The 19227-nt window shown below is 42.9% G+C and overlaps 1 protein-coding gene across 1 annotated transcript in view; it reads left to right on the forward strand.

The window, feature by feature from the left end:
• Positions 1–4249: 4249 nt before the first annotated feature.
• Positions 4250–19227, forward strand: part of Gnai1 (G protein subunit alpha i1) — a 77657-nt gene continuing 62679 nt past the window's right edge. The window contains exon 1 of the mRNA XM_052173112.1: positions 4250–4640. Within this exon, the coding sequence (XP_052029072.1) occupies positions 4523–4640 (118 nt within the window). The 5' untranslated portion in view covers positions 4250–4522. The remainder of the gene's footprint in view (positions 4641–19227) is intronic.

A 19227-nucleotide genomic window follows, 5' to 3' on the forward strand; every position in this document is an offset into this window, starting at 1 on the left:
GTACCCTACCCACACCCTCCTGCATCCCACCCCACCCCCAAATCTTCACTTAAAAGCTCACATGATCTCTAATAAGACTGATTTCAGTTTGGGATCTGTAAAGCAAATTGAAAGCAGAGGCCAGGCTACCCCACCCATATTCCTAAATATTCCTTGCTAGACCTCAAACGAAACTCTTGATTTCCTAAGCAGGAGGCTTAACCAATGCAGTTGACGGAGCAAGGCTCACGAGTCAAGTGTGGTCATACCACAGCCAATGGTAAACACTATCCTTCTGATCTGTCACTCAGTCCTCAGTCCTCAGAGATATCTCGGCTCCATTTCCTCTGTGTTCCTCCTCACACACTGATTTACTCAAACCTTAAACCATTATCTCAGGTAACTTTTGCTTGTTCTTGTAGGGGTAATATGGGTAGGGAAAGGGTTTGGTTCCAGAAATAGTTTCTGGAGTATTACATATCCAGAAACTTCCACTTCAGTTTAGAGTTATTTTAAAACCTGATGCTTTTAGCCGTGTTCCAATTTGTCTCTTGACATGTGTGTCTGTCTCTCTTAGCACATGATATTCAGCAGCATTTAGCAATTGGAAAAAGTAACATACAAAACCAATAATAGTATCATGGTAAATCAAAGGAGTCAGTTATAAGAGGCTAAATATTATATGGTTCCTTTTGTTTACATAAATCTCTAGATTAGGCAGAAGAAGAAAAATAAGATTAGTGATTTCCTTAGGCTGGAAGAATAGAATGGATTAGGGAGAATGGCTAAAGAATATGGGTTTTTGGGGTGGGGCACAAAACATTTCACAAATGGTGTGGTGTGGTCCTGGTTGTAGAACTCTGTTTCGACTAAGAGCCACTGAACTGTACATTTCAAATGGATGTTATGGAATTAGTATAGCTGCTAAAACAACCATGAATTTTCAAAGGAACACAAGTGTTCAGAAGTGGGTTTTTAACCTCTATAATTCTGATTTTCCTGTTTCACTCTATATTAGATGATTTAATAATGGTTGGTCCAACTCCTTGAAAATGCTGTTGAATCATATTTTGCAAAATATAATTATGTATACTAGTGAGCCTCATATCTGAATTACCTATGTCACTCACTTGTTAGTATAGGAACTTATTTGTTTTCGTGTCATTCAAAGAGCTTTTTCCTTTTATATCCTCTATTACCTAACTCAGGAGAATGTAGGCACATTGAGCGCCCACTGTATCAAGTCCAACTCTTTACCTTAATATTTATAGTTCTTTTTTAACTTTCATTCTAAAAAATTCATTTTTATTTACTTCATTCATCACAGCAAACTTCATTTCAATAATGAAATAAAATAATGGCGATCTTCTATTCATACTTTGCCTATTCATCTTTTCGTTAGATATTCATATGAAACAAAATATGCCCTATTCTGGACTGAATGCTTAGGTTGACTGTACCCTTAGGTTGAGGCTCTAACACCCTGTACTGGAAGACAGAGCCCTTGAGAAGTACTAAGACAGAGATGGAGTCCTGAAAATGGGGAACCAAAGTCAGTATGAGAAGAAAGAATTCTCTTCTCTCATTCCTGGTCCCTTTTCCTTTCCTTCCTATCCTCCCCCACTTAGTAAAGCGGCCATGCACCAGCCAGCAGCACCCTCACTGGAGAGACCTGGATTCATGGCCGTTTTCCTCTCAGACTCCCAGACTTGAGAAACACACGCCTGCAGTTGAATTCATGTGATCACCATACTTTGCTACGGCCGCTAATTCAGTGTTCCAGTGTTCACTCCTTCAACTCCTGGCCCACCAGCCTCCCTCAAGAGTTCTTCCGACACCCACGCCATTATTTTACATCCTCTCAGAAGCATCGTTTCACTTCTTCTATTGTTTCCTCACCTCCTTGACAAGCTTTTCAAAGGGAAGGGTTAATTCATGTAAGTCTTTGACAATTTCACTTTGCCCAAATACAAGGTGTACAGCTGTCTTCAATGATGATATTCAGTCCTGACTGAGTCCCCGTTGGCTGAACTGCTGGCCCCACACTTCATCTGGCCTGAACCACAGAGGAAGGACAGCCAACTGATGCCTGCATATGGCCCAGTCACCTTGGCGCTTACTGTAGAGTTCATTAATTCTGGAATTCTTAATGAACATTTAGTGTCAGGAAACACAAAGGAGGTGGAAGGTGAGGTGAAATGACGTGTTTATGAAAGATAAAGAGGTATAAGACATGTTTCACGAGAGTATGGTGAGGTAAGTGGTAAGGTGGTACCTCAGCCATGCCAAGGGTCCATGCCAAGGCATCCCTTCCCCCTGAGGGACCAGCCACACGCTAGTATAATATACAGTATACTATAGAATAGAGCTTATTCAGGGTATGGGGAGGGGAGTTAAGAGGGTAGTAAAGTCAGAGAAAGACAGAGAGAAGGAAAGAGTAGAGAGGTAGAGGCTGGCCATGACCACATGGAGAGAGTGGGTAAGGGAGTGGGGTTGGGAAGGGAAGGGAGAGGGAGAGGCAAGAGAGCAAGAGGCAAGAGAAAGGTGAGAGAGAGAGAGAGAGAGGAGAAGAGAGGAGGGGAGAGGGGAGAGAGAGAGAGAGAGAGAGAGAGAGAGAGAGAGAGGAGAGAGAGAGAGAGAGAGGAAAGGAGGAGAGAGGAGAGAGAGAGTGAGAGAGAGAGAAAGAGGGAGAGGAGAGAGAGAGAGAAAGGAGAGGAGAGGAGGGGAGAGGAGAGAGAGAGAGGGAGGGAGAGGAGAGAGAGAGAGGGAGGGAGAGGAGAGAGAGAGGGAGGAGAGGAGAGAGAGAGAGAGAGAGCGAGCGAGAGAGAGAGAGAGAGAGAGAGAGAGAGAGAGAGAGAGAGGAGAGAGAGAAAGGAGAGAGAGAAAGGAGAGAGAGGAGGGGCAAACAGCCCCTTTTATAGTGGTCAGGCCTACCTAGCTGCTGCCAGGTAGCTGTGGGGAGGAGCATACATGGTTGTTGCCAGGTAACTGAGGGGTGGAGCTTAGACAGAATGCTAGCAGAAGGTGACCAAGTACCCTAAAAGTGTGCAGGGTTTTTGTTCTACTTTGGAAGAATCGCATGGAAAGCTGAGAGAGTTCTGAAGACTGCTTATGTTGTGCCCAGCAGGTTTGACTCTAACTTCATCCGCTTGCTCCGAGGGACCCAATCTGCATCTAAGCTCCTGGGCCTGTGTCATCAGCTTAGACAGACCTTCGAACCCAACACCAGGTTTTCAAATGACTTTTTGAAAATACCATTTCCACATGGGAGCCAAGGACTAACTGCCTACTTTTTATCTCGTCCAGGAATGTGTTGTCTTTGCTAGTGGCTTCGTCATTTAATTTGTCAACATTTCGCCTATAATCAGCAGTGCAACTCACAGGGTGAGCCCAACCATCAACGGATGCTCCTCCCCTCAGGCTGGATGTAAAGCCATCTAGGCCTTGACCTGATGGACTGTAGTGTAGATCAACAGTTCAATTAAGAGCAAGGCCTACAAAGAGAAATGCCATGCCTACCGGCACAGGAGTTACAACACGGCCATAAACATGGGTACTTGGCTTGGCAAGGAACTTACATGTGCCCTAAAGGCGATCCATTATCACAGAGGCGCAGACTTGTTTGTGTGTTTTATTGCCCGTGCCATTTTAGAATATCTTTTTGATTCTTTGTCAAACGTTTTTGTAGGATTAGGAAGAAAAAAAAACCCTTCAAAATGTGCTCCCTTATGAAAAGGAAGGTGAGACCAGATCAAAGGGAAAGGCAGAGGAGAAGAGAAAAGGTAGGGGAGGAAGTAAGCATTGACAACCCCAAGACTAAGATTCCCACTTGGTTGCTCCCCACTTCTGGATTCTTGTTCATTTCGCTCTATTTCCCACGGTCCTTCACACTAGCCCACACATTTTGCAAACCCTTGCGTGGCTGCAGCCTCCGAGCATGCTCAAATGCCCAGGACTGCCTTTTATTCCCTCCTTGCTGGCAACTTTGGCAAGCATCCCACCCGCGCCCTTAAGGGGCAGGTACCCACGGATCCCAGCAGCGGTCTCCGGAGCGTGGGGTTGGGGGTTTCATGAGCTCCCCGCTGGAGAAGTCAGCAGACGCTCGGGCCAGCCACCTCGTGGGGGGTACGTGCAGGAAGCGCTGGGCTCGGCGATCACGAGGGCGCGCAGCGGTCGGAGGGGGCGCTGTCCGACGGCACGTGCGCGGGCGGGCGTGAGCGCGCGCTGGGAGTGGTCGCGGGGCGGGCAGGGGCGGGGCCGCGGCGGCGCGCGGACGCCGGGCTCGCTCGGGCTGTGCGCGGCTGCGGCTCGGCCACAGGCAGCTGCGGCGCGGCGGTGGCAGCGGAGCCTAGCGGTCGCGGGGACTCGCGGGCGCGGATCGCGGAGTGTCGCCGGCAGGGACGGCCGCCCGAGGCGGCGGCGTGAGGGCTAGCAGACCTCCTGCTTGCCGGAGCTGAGGACGTAGCGAGGCCGCCTCCGGGCCAGCCTCTCCGGGCTCTGCCAGCCGGCCCCAGCGCCGAGGGCGCGGCGACGTTCGGCCACCATGGGCTGCACACTGAGCGCTGAGGACAAGGCGGCCGTGGAGCGCAGCAAGATGATCGACCGCAACCTCCGGGAGGACGGCGAGAAGGCGGCGCGGGAGGTCAAGCTGCTGCTGCTGGGTGAGCGCGGCCGTGGGGACGGGGCCCGGGCTGGGGGGACGGCGGGGAGCGAGCGCGGCATCCCAGCCCCAGCACAGCGCAGGCGGCTTCTTGGTCGCGGCGGTGACTGTCGCGCGACCTCACGGGCAGCCTAGAGTGTGGCCGGGCGGCGGGACGCCTGGGAACCCTGTCTTTGAAGTTGAGCTCTGCCTTCCCTAGATGAGGAACAATTCGGGACCGCAAAGCTAAGCAGCCTCTCCCCACGGATACCCCGTGGTGAGAGGTGTCTTGTCGCGTTGTGCTTTGCCCACGCCTGGAAAGTGCCACGCCGGGTGGCCTCGGGGCTCCCTTTGTGGGTCCTCCGTGGGGGTCTCAGTGATCTTGCCTGTTAACTTCGTATGGTGAATCAGTGAGTGGAAAAGAGAGCTGAGATTTTTCCCTGCGTAAGGACTTGAGCTGCGCTGGAAGCTGGATTTTGCCTGGGTGGGGGATGGAAACCACCAAAGTTGGCTTACGTTTGCTCCCATAGTAGGAGAGGGAGATGCTTCGCGGGTGAAAACAGCCCTGACAGGTGCGAAAGGCTCATTCTGGACCACAGGGTCGTCTCCACTGCGGCGTTTGCTCCAGTGAGATTTGACAGGTGCACACCAGGCTTTCTTTATTCATTCTTAACACTGTTTTGCTGAAAGCCGATGTGGAAATCTTTCTTCCAGTTTTCTGAACGGAGGGGGAAAAAGAATAAATCCGGATTTTGATTGAGCGATATAAGGAAAATATTCACAGGTTATGATCTTTTTAGATCTGTGAGTCAGGGCTTCCTTTTGTTTGTTTTCCTCCCACACTGTAGGTATTTAGGCAGATGATAGATTTCTTAGAATCATCATTTGCACTTCCAGCGATTTGCTTATTTTCTCACAGTTGTAATAAAAGAGAAACATCACTGCACAAATCTGCTTTTTAGTAAGCCCCTGTTTCATTGGTTTAACGCCTGCAGAAAGATGGTGGTTATTTCGTTCTTTCTCCATTACTAGTAGGCTTAGAAGAAGCAAACTTGGCATGACTAAAAGTAATAATGATCTGAGTCATTTTGAACGCAAACTGTGAAATAACTTTGCATTTTAAAGACCTGGGTGGTGTTTTTTCACCCATCTCAGCCTCCCCCATAAATCTTTCTCTGTAAATAGAATTGACTGAGTTTTTATATTAAAAAGATGCTGTGTTTCCATGGGGGTCAGTGTGGTTTTAGAATATTAGCTACAGAAGTGACATAACTTGATACTGGACCAGGTGACTTGCAATAAAAATAAAATAAAAGGATTAGACAATTCCTTTTCGGGGGTTTCAGAGCACCTGCTCCAAAGGTCTCATGGGCTGCAATATTGTTCTTAGTTGGAGCTATCATCCACTACATTTAAAGCAGTTGTAAAACGAGCCCTCCCGTGGTAGAAGCTTATCTTTTAATTAGACACCTATAAAAAAATTAAAAATGGAATTTTGCTTCTGCAAGCCTGAGAATGCATGGTATCTCTTTTTAGTACTGTTGACGATTTGAAGTTGATAATTGTTTGTTGTTCTGTGTGTGTAAGGGGGTGGGGTCGGGTAGGGGTATCCTGTGTGTTGTAGGATGTTTAGCAATGAAGTTGACCTCCACCCATTAGATGCTAATTGCTGCCCAGTATTTCTAATCTGCTAAAATGTTGCCAAACGCCCCCTGGAGGCAGAAATGTAACCTCTGCGGAGAACCGCTGTTTTAGATTAATAATTAACTATAAGTTGAGAGTGTAACATACAGCTGAAGTTGATCTGTCTACCAACTGTGGTGAGTTAATGAGAGATGTACCAGTGTCCCGATTTTCAGAAGAAATTTTACAGTTCTTATTCCTCCAAACCAGTGCATTAGAAGGGTTCTAAAGTGATAACCAAGCAAACAAACAAACGGCAAAATGAATTCCTTAAAGTGTTGTTTCTAGCTTTGAGGTTTTGCTTTTCTCTACAACTGTATTTTCTGTCTAGAATCCCAGTCCATCCCCGTCTTCTTGTGCGTCACTTCTCCCACACCCTGGTTCCCATTTAAAAGGAAAAAGGATCCTTGTTTACTTATTTCTCAAATCTTAATAGTTGGAAACATTTTCCCCCAAATCAGAATTAGCAGTGAATTATGACCTTTAGTCCAAGTTTGGATGTCTAAGGCTGTGTGCAAGTAACCCAGTGGCGTCATCCACCTAACTTATGGTAGGTGGTCAACTCAGACGGAAAGTGGTGCCTTAGGTAACCCGGCCACGCCACGTGGATTCTTAGGAGGGTGTCTTCTCTTCCTCTTCCATTTTCCATCTTCCTCTTCCATATCCATCTTCATCTTCCATTTTCATCTTCCATTTTCATCTTCCTCTTCATTTGTTTTGCTTTGCTTCCCAGTAATTTGTTACAAAATACTTACAGCATAAAACATTTAAAACAGTCTATTTAAAATATTGCTTCTTTCATGAAAGAATGCATTGTTTTAAACATCTGAAGTGAGAGATCCTTGCATAAGATTTGCGAATAATAAGCAAATGTTTGGGTACTGGGTGAGTAGTATTTGCTATTTGAATTATAGGTGTTTCACTGCACCCTAACTACTACTGAGACTCAGGCCTAAACCAATAGAGAGGACCGGATCTTGTCTCCTGACCTGACAGGGATCAGGCTGCACTTTTGATCACTGAAGTATTTCAGTTTAGTTTCCAGCTTTTAGTGTTTGGATCAGTTAAGATGCTTATGTGAACCATGTGGATATTTAGCGCTCTTTCCACTGTGTATGGATAATTGTTCCAGAGGAAAATACATTTTATCATTACATCTTTGATAACTCTAAGGGCAGTAGGATTACACTTAGGACATTGTTCAGTTAGACTCTGTTGGACGGCTGTCATTTTTTAATTGCATTTGGGGATGATATTTTAAGATAAAAGGTACTAGCTTTTTAAAAAGTACAGTTTTGATGAATTCACCGTTCAGTTGCAATCTCAAGCATAGCTCTGAGCTGTATTTTCTTTTATCACAGCAGACAGTTCTCTAGACTCACTTCCACACACAAGCAAATCACCTCCGAAAGTTGAATCCCCCTTAGCATAGGATACCATTGCAAGCTTGGGGGTGGGGGTGGGGCGTCAGGTGAGTACTTTGAAGTTTTCTGCTGATGGACATTTTCTGTTGCCCTTCAATCAGCAGACCTTCCACTGCCTTTGGACACACACTATGACTTGCATAGTTGAGAAATTCTTGCTTTATCAGGTTTTAGTTTTGCATGGCTTTAGCCATTTCCCAGAGCCTTAGTTATCAAAAAGGCTGTTTCCGTGGCCAAGCGGACATGCCATTTCCAACTGAGTTAGTTGTATGCTTCTCTGTCCCTGGTCTATTTGTGGTAGTATTATTCTACTAGGAGCTACTGGTTGTGTCGTTGTGTGCTTTGAATACGTGGAGTTTCTCCGGAATCCAGTTGCCATCCTCCCACGTCCAGCTCCAGGCTCCCTCTGCCTCACACAGCCTCATTGCTGAAGATTTCCCTGCTCCTTCCAGGCCTTTCCCTTTGCCTCCCTCTCTTTCTTCTCAAGCTGTGTTCTGAAAACACATGCTGTGTGCCAGAAACCTGCCTTGCCTTCTCCACTGCATGCCGAATGAACATCTGCTTTAGACCCAGCTCCTCTCCGCCGGCATCTTCTCAGGGTTTCCAACAGGAGCAGCTAACAGGGATTAAGAATATTTCCAGTTGATGTCTAGTGTTTGGTCCTATTCCCTGCCTGAGTCTGATTACTGTGACCGTACCGAGGGACAAAGTCCTTAGGTTTTCTCTGTGTTCTGCACTTTCATTACAGTCCCCTTATTTTGCCATGTGTAAATGTGTGCTAAATTATGTAAAATTATGCCAGAATATATTCTTCATAATTTCCCACTGTCAGTAGGAACACATACCAGCCAAACAGCGTTTGGAAAAGGAAAAGGACTAGTATAAATGTGAAATGACCAAAATGAACTAATGATACCTAAAAGCAAGTAGAGTGCTTGCTTTAATTTATTTAATTAATTTTCCACAACAAACAGATTCTTAGATAACTCTAGTGAATGTTAGGAAGTGGCAGTGCTGTTTGTTGCAGTAGGGTCTACTGTTGGAGTTGTCCTAGTGATCTGAGAGCATTTTACTCTTGTTTTTTGGTGCAAGTCAGTCTTCTGCTTAAGTGTTTATACTCGACTCTTTTCATTTAGTCCATGAGACTTGTGGAATGCGTCAAGGACAGAAGCTATAATGCCTACCTCTGTATGGCTTCAGAAACTGAGGAGTTATCTTCTAGAATTTGGGGAGAGATGTTGGTTAAGCTTGAAAGTGTGTATCATAAGCAGTTGAGCCCAGCCACAATCTTAATTTTTCTTTTGTTATTTGTTTTCGTTGCCTTGGATCATCAGGATCAACACATTCACCTAAGGCAAATGGAGTGTGTTGGTCACATTCTTGGCTCACATATTTTTTGGTCACATGTCTTGCCATGCATTTCCCCAGTGTGTGACTCCCTAGGGTAAGGCACTGGTGAGCTTCAGGTCTCAGATGGCATTTGAACCTATGAACTAAGGGTCACACACTGTGACCCTTATCTTGTAATATGCAGGCTGTCTTTTATAATAGTTCATTAAATGATGGTTAGAAATCTTAATACAGATAGGAGGAAACAGTTTTAAAACCAACATTCATTGGCTTACATTAAGTGGCTTCAAATTGCAGAATATTTGATATGGGTTAAAATGGTAGGTAAGTGAAAGTCCCCAGTCAAGCACCATCCCGAGAGCCTGTGAAAAAGCAAGTCTTTAATATGTTTTCTCATGTTGCGGTGACCACCCCCGCCCCACCCCCAACCTTAAAATCATTTTCATTGCCACTTAACAACCATAATTTTGATATTCTTTTGAATCATAATGGTAATGTAAATATTGTTGGAGATTGTAGTTTGCCAAAGGGGTCATGACCCTAAGGTTGAGAATGCTTCTCTTGAGGCAGCGGCATGGCTTGGTTTATAGTAGGTCTCTACTTAGAGCCAATGGTAGCCGGTGAGCTTTTCCTCCTGTTTCTCTTGTTCACTTCTTACAGCTTTTATCAAGTCCATCTACAAATTCCATAAGAGCAGACCTGCCGTAAGATCTATAGTTAATACCTGCAGAGTGGATTTAACCACATAAGGCAACATTCACAGGTCCTAAGGACAGGGCCTGACTGGGGGCTGTGACCTCACCTACCACACCCAAGTGTGCAACTGTCAAAGCTTCAAGTCTGTTCTGAGCACAGGCTTCTCCACTTCTGCTCTTAACAACTCCGTGGGAAATGGCAAATTTTCTTATTGGGTGTGGGTGAGATTCTAGGTGTTTTCAGTGATTTGTGGGGGTGCAAAATAAATAAATGAAACAAGTTGTCTGTTCCAGAATGTAATGGCAGGACAAGAGGAGGCCCTGAGCTCTGAACAGTCCACCATACCACCCATTCAAAATGCAATTCATAGGGAGGGAATAAAAGGAATCCTCCTTCAGAACTCCTGAATCCCACCAGGGTCCCAGGCCAGCGAACACCGCTGTTGAGGGTCTGCTCTCAGGTACATCTAATACAATGCTCTAAGAAATCTTTCATGCTTCTACCTTTCTTCTGAGTCTTTCTGAGGAGAGAACTCAGTGTAGTGTGCCCCGAATACCAGGGCAACGTGGTTTGTATCACATCAGGATGTAGTGCAGCAGCTGCCACCAGCCAGGAATCTCTATCGATATTTTATGATGGGTGGTGGTTGTAATTTTATATTCTTTAATCCTTCGTAAGTTATATACCTATAGAACCTGAAATCACTGGTTTCTGTATTGAACCCATGATACTGTACTCAATGTGAAAAATTAGTCTTTCTCCCTCTGCCTTGTTAATGAGGTTGTTCTTGATTATCTAGTCTAAATTAATTTAATCATTCTTCTTGATTGCAGCATACTGAAATTGCTGACTTAAAAAAAATGTTGGTTGACTTGCTCAGTGGGACTGGCTCTTAGAAAAAGAATCTCCTGGGACATGTTTACTGACTGATTGGGCAGCCTGTTGTAGCCTCTCTTCATTATGGGTGAAGTGAATATATATCCAAGGCAGGATTAGGTTTGACTAATAGGCCGCATGTAGAAGGAATTGGCACATTTTTGTTGTATCTGGGATAATTTGGATGGATTTTTACTTAGCATATCCCCACTTATTTTTGTTTTATGTGTTGCTGCTTACAGTAACTAAACCTCTTTACATAATTGTAGGATAGATTCTTCTTGCTTGATCAGAAAAGCACTGTGTGATTGGGTAAGTTAAGTGATAGGCTGGAATGTGTTTTGTTGCTGTTGTCTGTTCTTTATTCTCAGTTCTTTGCTTTGGACAATATCGTCACATGGCTGCTTCACATTTGACTTTGTAAAATGTGTGCACCCCCATACGGAGTCATGTACTACAACCGCAGTGTGTCACCTGGGATAATATGAACACCAGCAGAGTATACCCAGACCTCACCCACATTGTACTCCCTTTGTGTTGCTTGTCCTTAAATGGTAGGAATTATTACTGGTGGTGTTTATAAAGTCTATGTCCTATGGTTTTGTTATCAAGTTTAGCCTTACCAGGTGTATTTAAAGAAATGATATTGAAAGACAAAAATTTCATGGCCAAAAGGGGCAGAAAGAGACTAGAATAAACAGAAGAGGGGTGCACTTCATTTTGGGGGATTTTAGTGTTGCAGAATGCCCCAGAGATTACGGTGTCTATAAATGTACCAATCTCTTGTGCTTTTCTGAGCATGTTTGATCCTCATTGGCTGTGAGCTCTGTGTAGTGTAGAATCCCTCTGAATTCTTTGCTCTCCGTGAATAGTCTATTTTCCCTTAGATGTATTGAACTTCGTAAGGATACTCTCCACAGTGAAGGCAGGTGACCGGGAGTTCTAGTGGTGGTTGTTTTTCTTGAGGCCTTAAGTAGTCCACATACTTGAAACTCCCATTTTCTACAAATTCCAAATAATAAATAGATCTAGCTCATGGGGCTTGGGACAGAATAAATGAATGTACTGAGGTTCTCAGACAATGGCCCATGAGTTCTTAACTAGATAGAGACTGCCATCAGCACCGGGGACTCAGCCCTGCCCTAGGTCTGAGCCATTTACTGCCCTAGACGTTAATGATTTGGTTGACTTTCTTAGCAAAGATGTGTGCACAGCAAAGACTTCCAGAGGTAAAAATCAATTTTAATTACTTCTGCTTCTACCGCAGATTTCTTAGTAGGGCTTAGATTTCTGTTAATAGCCCCTTCACTGGCACTACACCACACAAATGTTTGCGCATTGTTTAGAATTTTGCAGCGATGAGTTTTAAGAATGTGTAAGATTTTATAATTGATTTAAAAGTATTTCCCTTCCATGTTATTCCTCACTGATAAAACGAACAGCATTTTCCTTGCATCCTTTCATTTTATACTCTCTATTTTTTCTTTATTTTTATTCAACAGACCTGGAAGTGTACATTATGAAAGATCATTTGGACATATTCAGACAAATATGCCTTTTTCCCTGTGGGAATTGGTTATGTTTCAAACATTTGAAATCATTCTGAAATTTATCATATTTTTGATTCCCAAGATGTTTTTAAAATAAGACTATAGACCTACCCTAAATTTACTTTTGGGACAAGGAGATGCATCTCTTGCAAAGTGGTAGTAGCTTTTATTTTAAGTTATGAGATATTAAATCTGTTAGTGTTTGTACTCTTTGATAACTTTAAAAAGAGTCAACTTGGCGTTATAAGAAATGCTTTCTGCTTGCCTTGCTGTCTTAAGATGGGGTCATGGGTTTTTTTTGTTTTTTTGTTTTTTTTTTTATTTTGGGAATTTATTTACCTAATCTATATTGTATTTTCTCCTTCTTGGGAACTTGCCTTTTATTTGGCAATCTTAATTCACAGTAATTCTGTGAATCACACTGTTTTATGCTCAAGGGTCATGTAAGTCATGCTGCAGTGAGGCCAGTACAATACAACGGCCGTTAGAAGAAAACTCGTACGTGGCTTGGCATTTCTGATGTTAATCCAGTTCTAAGAATTACAATTCCCTTTGATGTGTTCCACACATGCATGGCTGACCCGACTTTCCACAGGTCTTTGCAGTCACAGATCACAGATTGTATTCGAGGATGTGCCATGGCTGCACTCTTAGACTAGTTGGTACGTTTGCTCTACAGATGAGACAGCTCTGCGTGCTCACCTGCCTCAGCACCCGTGCCTCTCACCCTGATCCCTTCTGGCGTCCTCACACTCTGCAGGACTCCTGTGTCCCTGTCTCATACTGGCATTAAATTAACAGCAGACAAAGAAAACCATTCATATATTCCTTAAAAATTTAAAATCCTTTTCATAATAGTAGGTTATTTGTGATTTTGCTTTTACTTCCTCATAAATGATAATTCAGTCAGTCATGAATAAATGGTTATTCCTTTTTGGTGGTACAGCATCTTGAACAGAAGGTGTCACGAATGCTAAGCCAGCTTCCATACCGCTGCTTTATAATCCTATCCGCTGTTTTCCCTCTCAAGGCTCAGGATGGCCTTGAACTCACTGCATATCCCACACGGGCTTTTAACTTGTAAACTTCCTATTTTAGCCTCCCTAAAATTATCCGGAATTACAGACATTTACTGCCAAATCTCACTAGATTATAGATTTTTTTTCATTGATGTTGAAGTGGTTTTATATTGTAGACTATTTCAAAGATCTGGAGGCCTTGAGAAATGTAACAGACACTCATGTAATCACACCTATAGGTATTTATTCAAAGAGGTAGTGTCTTGTCTCTCCTCCTCTGGGACAAAATACTTTATACTTAGGTTGGGCTTTTCCTTAACTTTGGTTGCTACTTCTGTATCTTCAGGGTTCACCTCCTCTGTTCAGTAATGTTTTAGCCTACCTTTTAATATGCTGACCTTTTATGGGTGTTATTGTCATTTCTGGAAATCATTTCTAAATCCTTAGTTTTGTTTATTCATCTCTTTTTATTTTCTAGATTTTTAGTCACTGTCTATGGGTGGTCTCCTGTTCAAAGTGTCGATGCCATTTCATGCTAGGGTATGTCCCTCTGTAGCTCCTTCACACAGTGTACATGGGACAGGGACCCCTGTGAACCTTGTACATATTAGAATGGTTCCATCTGTTTTGTGGAATGAAGGGGAGGGCAAGGTTTTCTAAGGTTCCTAAGACTGTCTGACCAAGGCCGAGGAAAACATTGCTTATTCTTTGTTTAGACGCTCCCCACCTACATCTTTTTCTTTCTTCTTCCATAGTTGAATGTACCACCGATCTTAGATATGTTAGAGGTGGAAGGTTCCTGGTATTGTGCTGAAAATCCTTATTGACTTCCATGGTGTGATATCATCCATGGTCGCTAGGGAAGTTCTCATCTATTGACAAACCCACTTGTAATTGCACTTGTCTGTCTACTAACAGATAGATGGCCGGCTACCTCTCTTTTTTTGTCTCAATGGACCATCTGTTGTGGACGCTGTGGCCCTCCCCCCTTACTGTTTGCTCCGGGCATCCTACTGCGGCAGGGTCATTATGGGGAGTCCAAACTCTGAGCTGTCTTGAGTGCTCTGAGTCTCCTGTTCATTGGGGGTCTCAGGAGAAGTACACACTGTGTCCACTGCTCACAGGCGCTGTGAGGTTGGGAGCTGCACATTCAGCCCTTCCTAGCCACAATTCTCCACCAGGTTGCAGAGAGCCTCCTCCCCAACCTGCCAGTTACCTCTAGAACTTTGGCCCAGGGGAGAAAGGAAGAGAGAGGTTTGACTCTGCCTTGCTTGTCCCCATCTGCCTTCTGTCTTTGCTACTGATTACCTTCCAAGCTTGTAGGCTTTGCCAAGAGGGTTGACTGGGAAAGTAGGCCGTTTGGATATTCTCCTATCTCCATCTGGTGACACTCATATCTGATTTTTTTCTCCATTGTTCTTCTAAGTACAAAAGAGAATACAAAGTCCACCAACTGATTTCAAAATGCTAAGAACATCATCTTCTTTCTAAGTGTGTGTGTGTGTGTGTATGTATTTATGTATGTATCTATGTCTGTGTGGTGGTGTGTGTATGTATGTATGTATGTATGTATGTATGTATGTATGTATGTATGGTTGTGTGTGCATGAGTGCACATGTCAGTAGAGGCAGAAGGCGCCTGATTCCTCTGGAGCAGCAGTTACGGTTGTTGTTGGACACTTCATGTCGGTGCTAGGAATGGAACTCAGGTCCGCTTTGTGAGTATCTTTTGCTCTTAACCACAGAGCCTCTCTCTAGCCCATGAATATTATATTCTCTCCTGCCTGCTCTGAAGGTAGGTGGGGTTTTTAACCTCTTTTTCCTCTTGAAATTCTTTCTCTTAGCCATCCCTGCTATATCACAGTTGCCAGCCCAATTTGTCAAGAACCTGTTTTCTTCAACTTATAACATGTATAGACAGGTTTGAACTCTCATGTTCAGATTGGCACTCAGAAGGTACAGGCTTGGCTCTGAGATTCTACAGTTTTGTTTTTTTTCCCTCATACTCCCAGGGGCTGCCTGTGCTGCATGGCCTCGGGCTCCTCCACAGTGTGAGAAGCATAACCCTGGAGGAGATGACCCCCACCCCCACCGACATTGTTATATTTAGCTTTCTCATAAGTATTTTTCAAGCCTCGCGTTCTTCCTTCTTTTCTCAACATTCATGATACCTCTCACAATCTTATCAATAGGGTTTAACAAATGTCTTATATAAAGTGAGCTCTTATGCTTTTTACACTAACATATGCACACACACATATTGTCAATATCTTTTTTGCTTAAATATCATCTCTGTGCTTTGCCTTTCTGGTATGAATCTGGAGAGCAGTTTGAGTAGGACGTTTTGAGGAAAACTAATGCAGTGTTATCTTCCATGAAGACATGTACTTCCTACGCACTGACCCAGAATCATAATTAGTGACACTCAATCTTCCATTTCTGTGCATGGAAGGACTTTCACGTGAAGTCCCTTTGATGATAAGATTATTCAGGTCTGTCTGGAAGCATCCCTGTCATGTTTTCATGACTGATTTCTTCCATTGATGTTGATGATGGAATGCCTTCATTGGGCATAAAGAAGTTGCTCTTTGGTTGAACGCTGTGTCTCCCCGTCGATCCTGCTAAAATCTTAATGTAATAACTAAGCACGGAGCTCATGGGAGGTCCTAGGTTTCTGAGGGGGGCATTTCTCCTCATGGGTTTCTAGCTTCCAGAACTGGGAGGAATAGATAGAGACATTGTCTTTGAAGTTTCCTAGTGTGTTTATAGTGTCAGAGCAGGATGCCAGAGAGATCAGCTGAAGATGCTTATAATAACTGGCCTTCAAAAGGTTGACAGTGCCACGGTTTTCATAACCAAAGTTTTCACCTATCCAAAGTTTCAGCATATTTTTTTATTCCATCCAGAATTAGAGCTTAGAGTACTTATCCTTCTCATTAATAATTGTAAGTACTTATGATCATGTATAACCCATGTTCGTCAGCTTGTTTGATTCCTACCTATCATTTGTTGATTGGGCTTACTTGAAGTTAGTTATAACATCTGGTTTTTATATATGTGTAATCCACTTAACAAATGTTTATAGAATGACAAATCCATGACTTGCAGGCCCCACATATCTTAGAATGGAACAATCTTTGGAAAACTAATAAGAGAGAAAACAGTCTTTGAACATTGGCCATCGAATAACACAGTCTAGTTATTTTGACCTGTTTGATTATAACCCATTACATAGATTATGTAACCATCCTAAGGTTGGCATTGGATGTCTTCTTGCTTTGTTGGTTATACTGTGTGCCTATGTTCTTGCTGTTTGATTTTTAAATTCCTAGGTTATGGTGTTGAGCTGTTACAAGGTTTATATTCATAGGGACATCAGAAGAGCTTCCAAGGTGTTGTAACGTTTCATCTCTGACATCATAAGGTCCCAGGTACCGAGATGTTTATCATCTTGTTATCTTGGTAAAAATATTTCACATATAAACCTACGTTGTGTTCTTCTACATCAATACCTGTCCACGTGGTTATCTTCTCTTCCTGTGCTTTCACGTCCAGTTTCATGTCCCCCCCCCCCCCCGAGCCTTGTCACCTCTCTTTGGAATGTGGTCTACACCACCCTCCTCTTTCCATTTTCATCTGAATCTGTCTGATGCAATAGTCTGCTACCTGGCCTTCCTGCCTGCATAACTTCCACGTGTAAGCCTCTTGATTGACAGCTTGAATCTTATCAGTGGCTGCTCGGAAGTCCCTCATGGTTCCCATTATTTACAGAGCACCACCCTAATTACTGGCATGGTGTTGAGATTCTGTGTGGCTTGGTTTCCACTCTGCCTCTGCATATTTCCCATGACTCTGCTTTGCCATTCTCCAGCCCTTCACTTGCTTGGCTATGATGTTGTGTACAGCAGATAGTGCTGATCCCTATGCCTGCCCATTTCTTGTTCCTTTTCCCAGGTTGCCTTCCCTCTTACCCTTGTCTGATCCTGTCTATGAAAATTCAGAAACAGAAATTGAGACATTCTTTGTTTTTTCAATATTGAATATCAGAATTTTTAGTGAAATAACTTTTTATTGATTCCTAATCATGATTTGTATATATTTCAACATCATTTGAATATATATATATATATATATATATATATATATATATATATATATATTTGCACAAGCATGTAATTAGGCTGAAGTTTTAAATAACTCCAGAGCCAAACAACTGCATATAAAGTAAAGAGTGGGACAGTTTCACTAGCACCACATCCTCCATGCCAGGCATGATGCCTCCTGGGAGGTACAAGTTTTGCATGCTCCATGCCTACTCCCAAATGCCAGGATGGCTCTGCCTTCTCTTTCTAACTTTGCAACACCCTCAGTTTAGAGTGGCTCCACCTTCTTCAGTAGAACAAAAATTTCCTTGTAGCATCATTGTGTAATAGGAATCAAAAGGCTTACTATACCTCCACATGTTTGTTTCCCCCCTCCCTCCCCCTTCCTTCCTTAGTTCCTTCCTCCCTCCATCCTCTTCCTTTCCTCCTCCCTCCCTTCCTTCCTCCTCCCCTCCTCTTCCTTCCTTCTTTCTTTCTTTTCTTTCTTTCTTTCTTTCTTTCTTTCTTTCTTTCTTTCTTTCTTTCTTTCTTTCTTTCTTTCTTTCTTTCTTTCTTTCTTTCTTTCTTTCCTCCCTCTCACTTTCTCTTTCTTCCTTCCTTCCTTTCTACCTTCCTTCCTTTCTACCTTCCTTCCTTTCTACCTTTCTTTCTTTCTTTCTTTCTTTCTTTCTTTCTTTCTTTCTTTCTTTCTTTCTTTCTTTCTTTCTTTCTTTCTTCCTTTTGTCTGAAAAAAACGAACAATAGAACAAAAGATCTGGCCCCAATGTTAAACTACCAACATGCAGATTACCAGTCAGTACTACTAATAAACCGTCATGGGCAGTGATATGGATTATATGGATCCAAACCTGCATCTGCCATGGATCCTGCCCTCAAGAAGTTTAGTGGCAAATCAATGGAAGGTCAGTTATTTCAGGGAAGGCTGACTCCTGGGCAGTGGGCAGTGGGATTCACACTCTGTGGGAAGCACCTAAGCTTCAGTTTGGGAGCTGATAACCATTTAGTGTTTCAGCTTCTAAAGGTGATTGACTAGTATATGATGCACATGAAATAGAGAGAAGAACTCAGAAGTAAGGCGAATACGCTGCTCTTGCAGAAAATTGCAGTTTGGTTCCCAGCATCTAGATTGGACAACTCAGCTTTGTTAACTCCAGACCCAGGAGATCTTATGCCCTCTTCTGGCCACTATGGGCAAGTGCATACATGCACACAACATGTACACACACACACACACACACACACACACACACACACACACGACATATATACAGACGAAAGTAAAATATAAAATGAATTGTCCTTTCTTGTTTTCTTTCCCTCCCTCCCTCCTTTCTTTCAGAGCATATTCTCTATATGTTTCCTTTTTTATTGATTTTTTTTTTAAAAAACATTGTGCGTATGTACTTTTCCTGTTCTTTTCATGGTCTGCATTTTCTTCCATTTTATAGAACTAACATAAATGGTATTAGTGTCATGACATTTCTTCATGTATGGCTTCCATTTTTTAACCTCCTAATGTTGTTCTTCTAAGTCCTTCCCTACATTAAAATCTGAGAAAAGCTTCTTTATGTTATTTCAAAAGTGTGGACAACTATGAATGTAAATGGGTCTCACTTCTGAAAGCAGGGCTTGGCAGAGTATATGCTAAACACATATTTACTGAGTAGGTGAATAATAATGATGGCTAAAACAATCAATCAACTTGGTATGAATAATAGTATATGCCTAAACAAATGTTTTAACTGCAGTTTGAAAAGGTGAGAATGAATCTTTTATAAACTTTTAAATAGTATGGCTTGCTTTTAAAGAAAAAAAAAAAAACAAATCCAAAAAATAACTAGAATATGAAAGACTAATTCCAGAGTAAAATTGGAGTTAATATAAATTCACTCTCATCTCTTATACCTTC

This window comes from Apodemus sylvaticus, chromosome 2 (genome assembly GCF_947179515.1).
Source record: "Apodemus sylvaticus chromosome 2, mApoSyl1.1, whole genome shotgun sequence".
Taxonomy (NCBI): Eukaryota; Metazoa; Chordata; class Mammalia; order Rodentia; family Muridae; genus Apodemus; species Apodemus sylvaticus.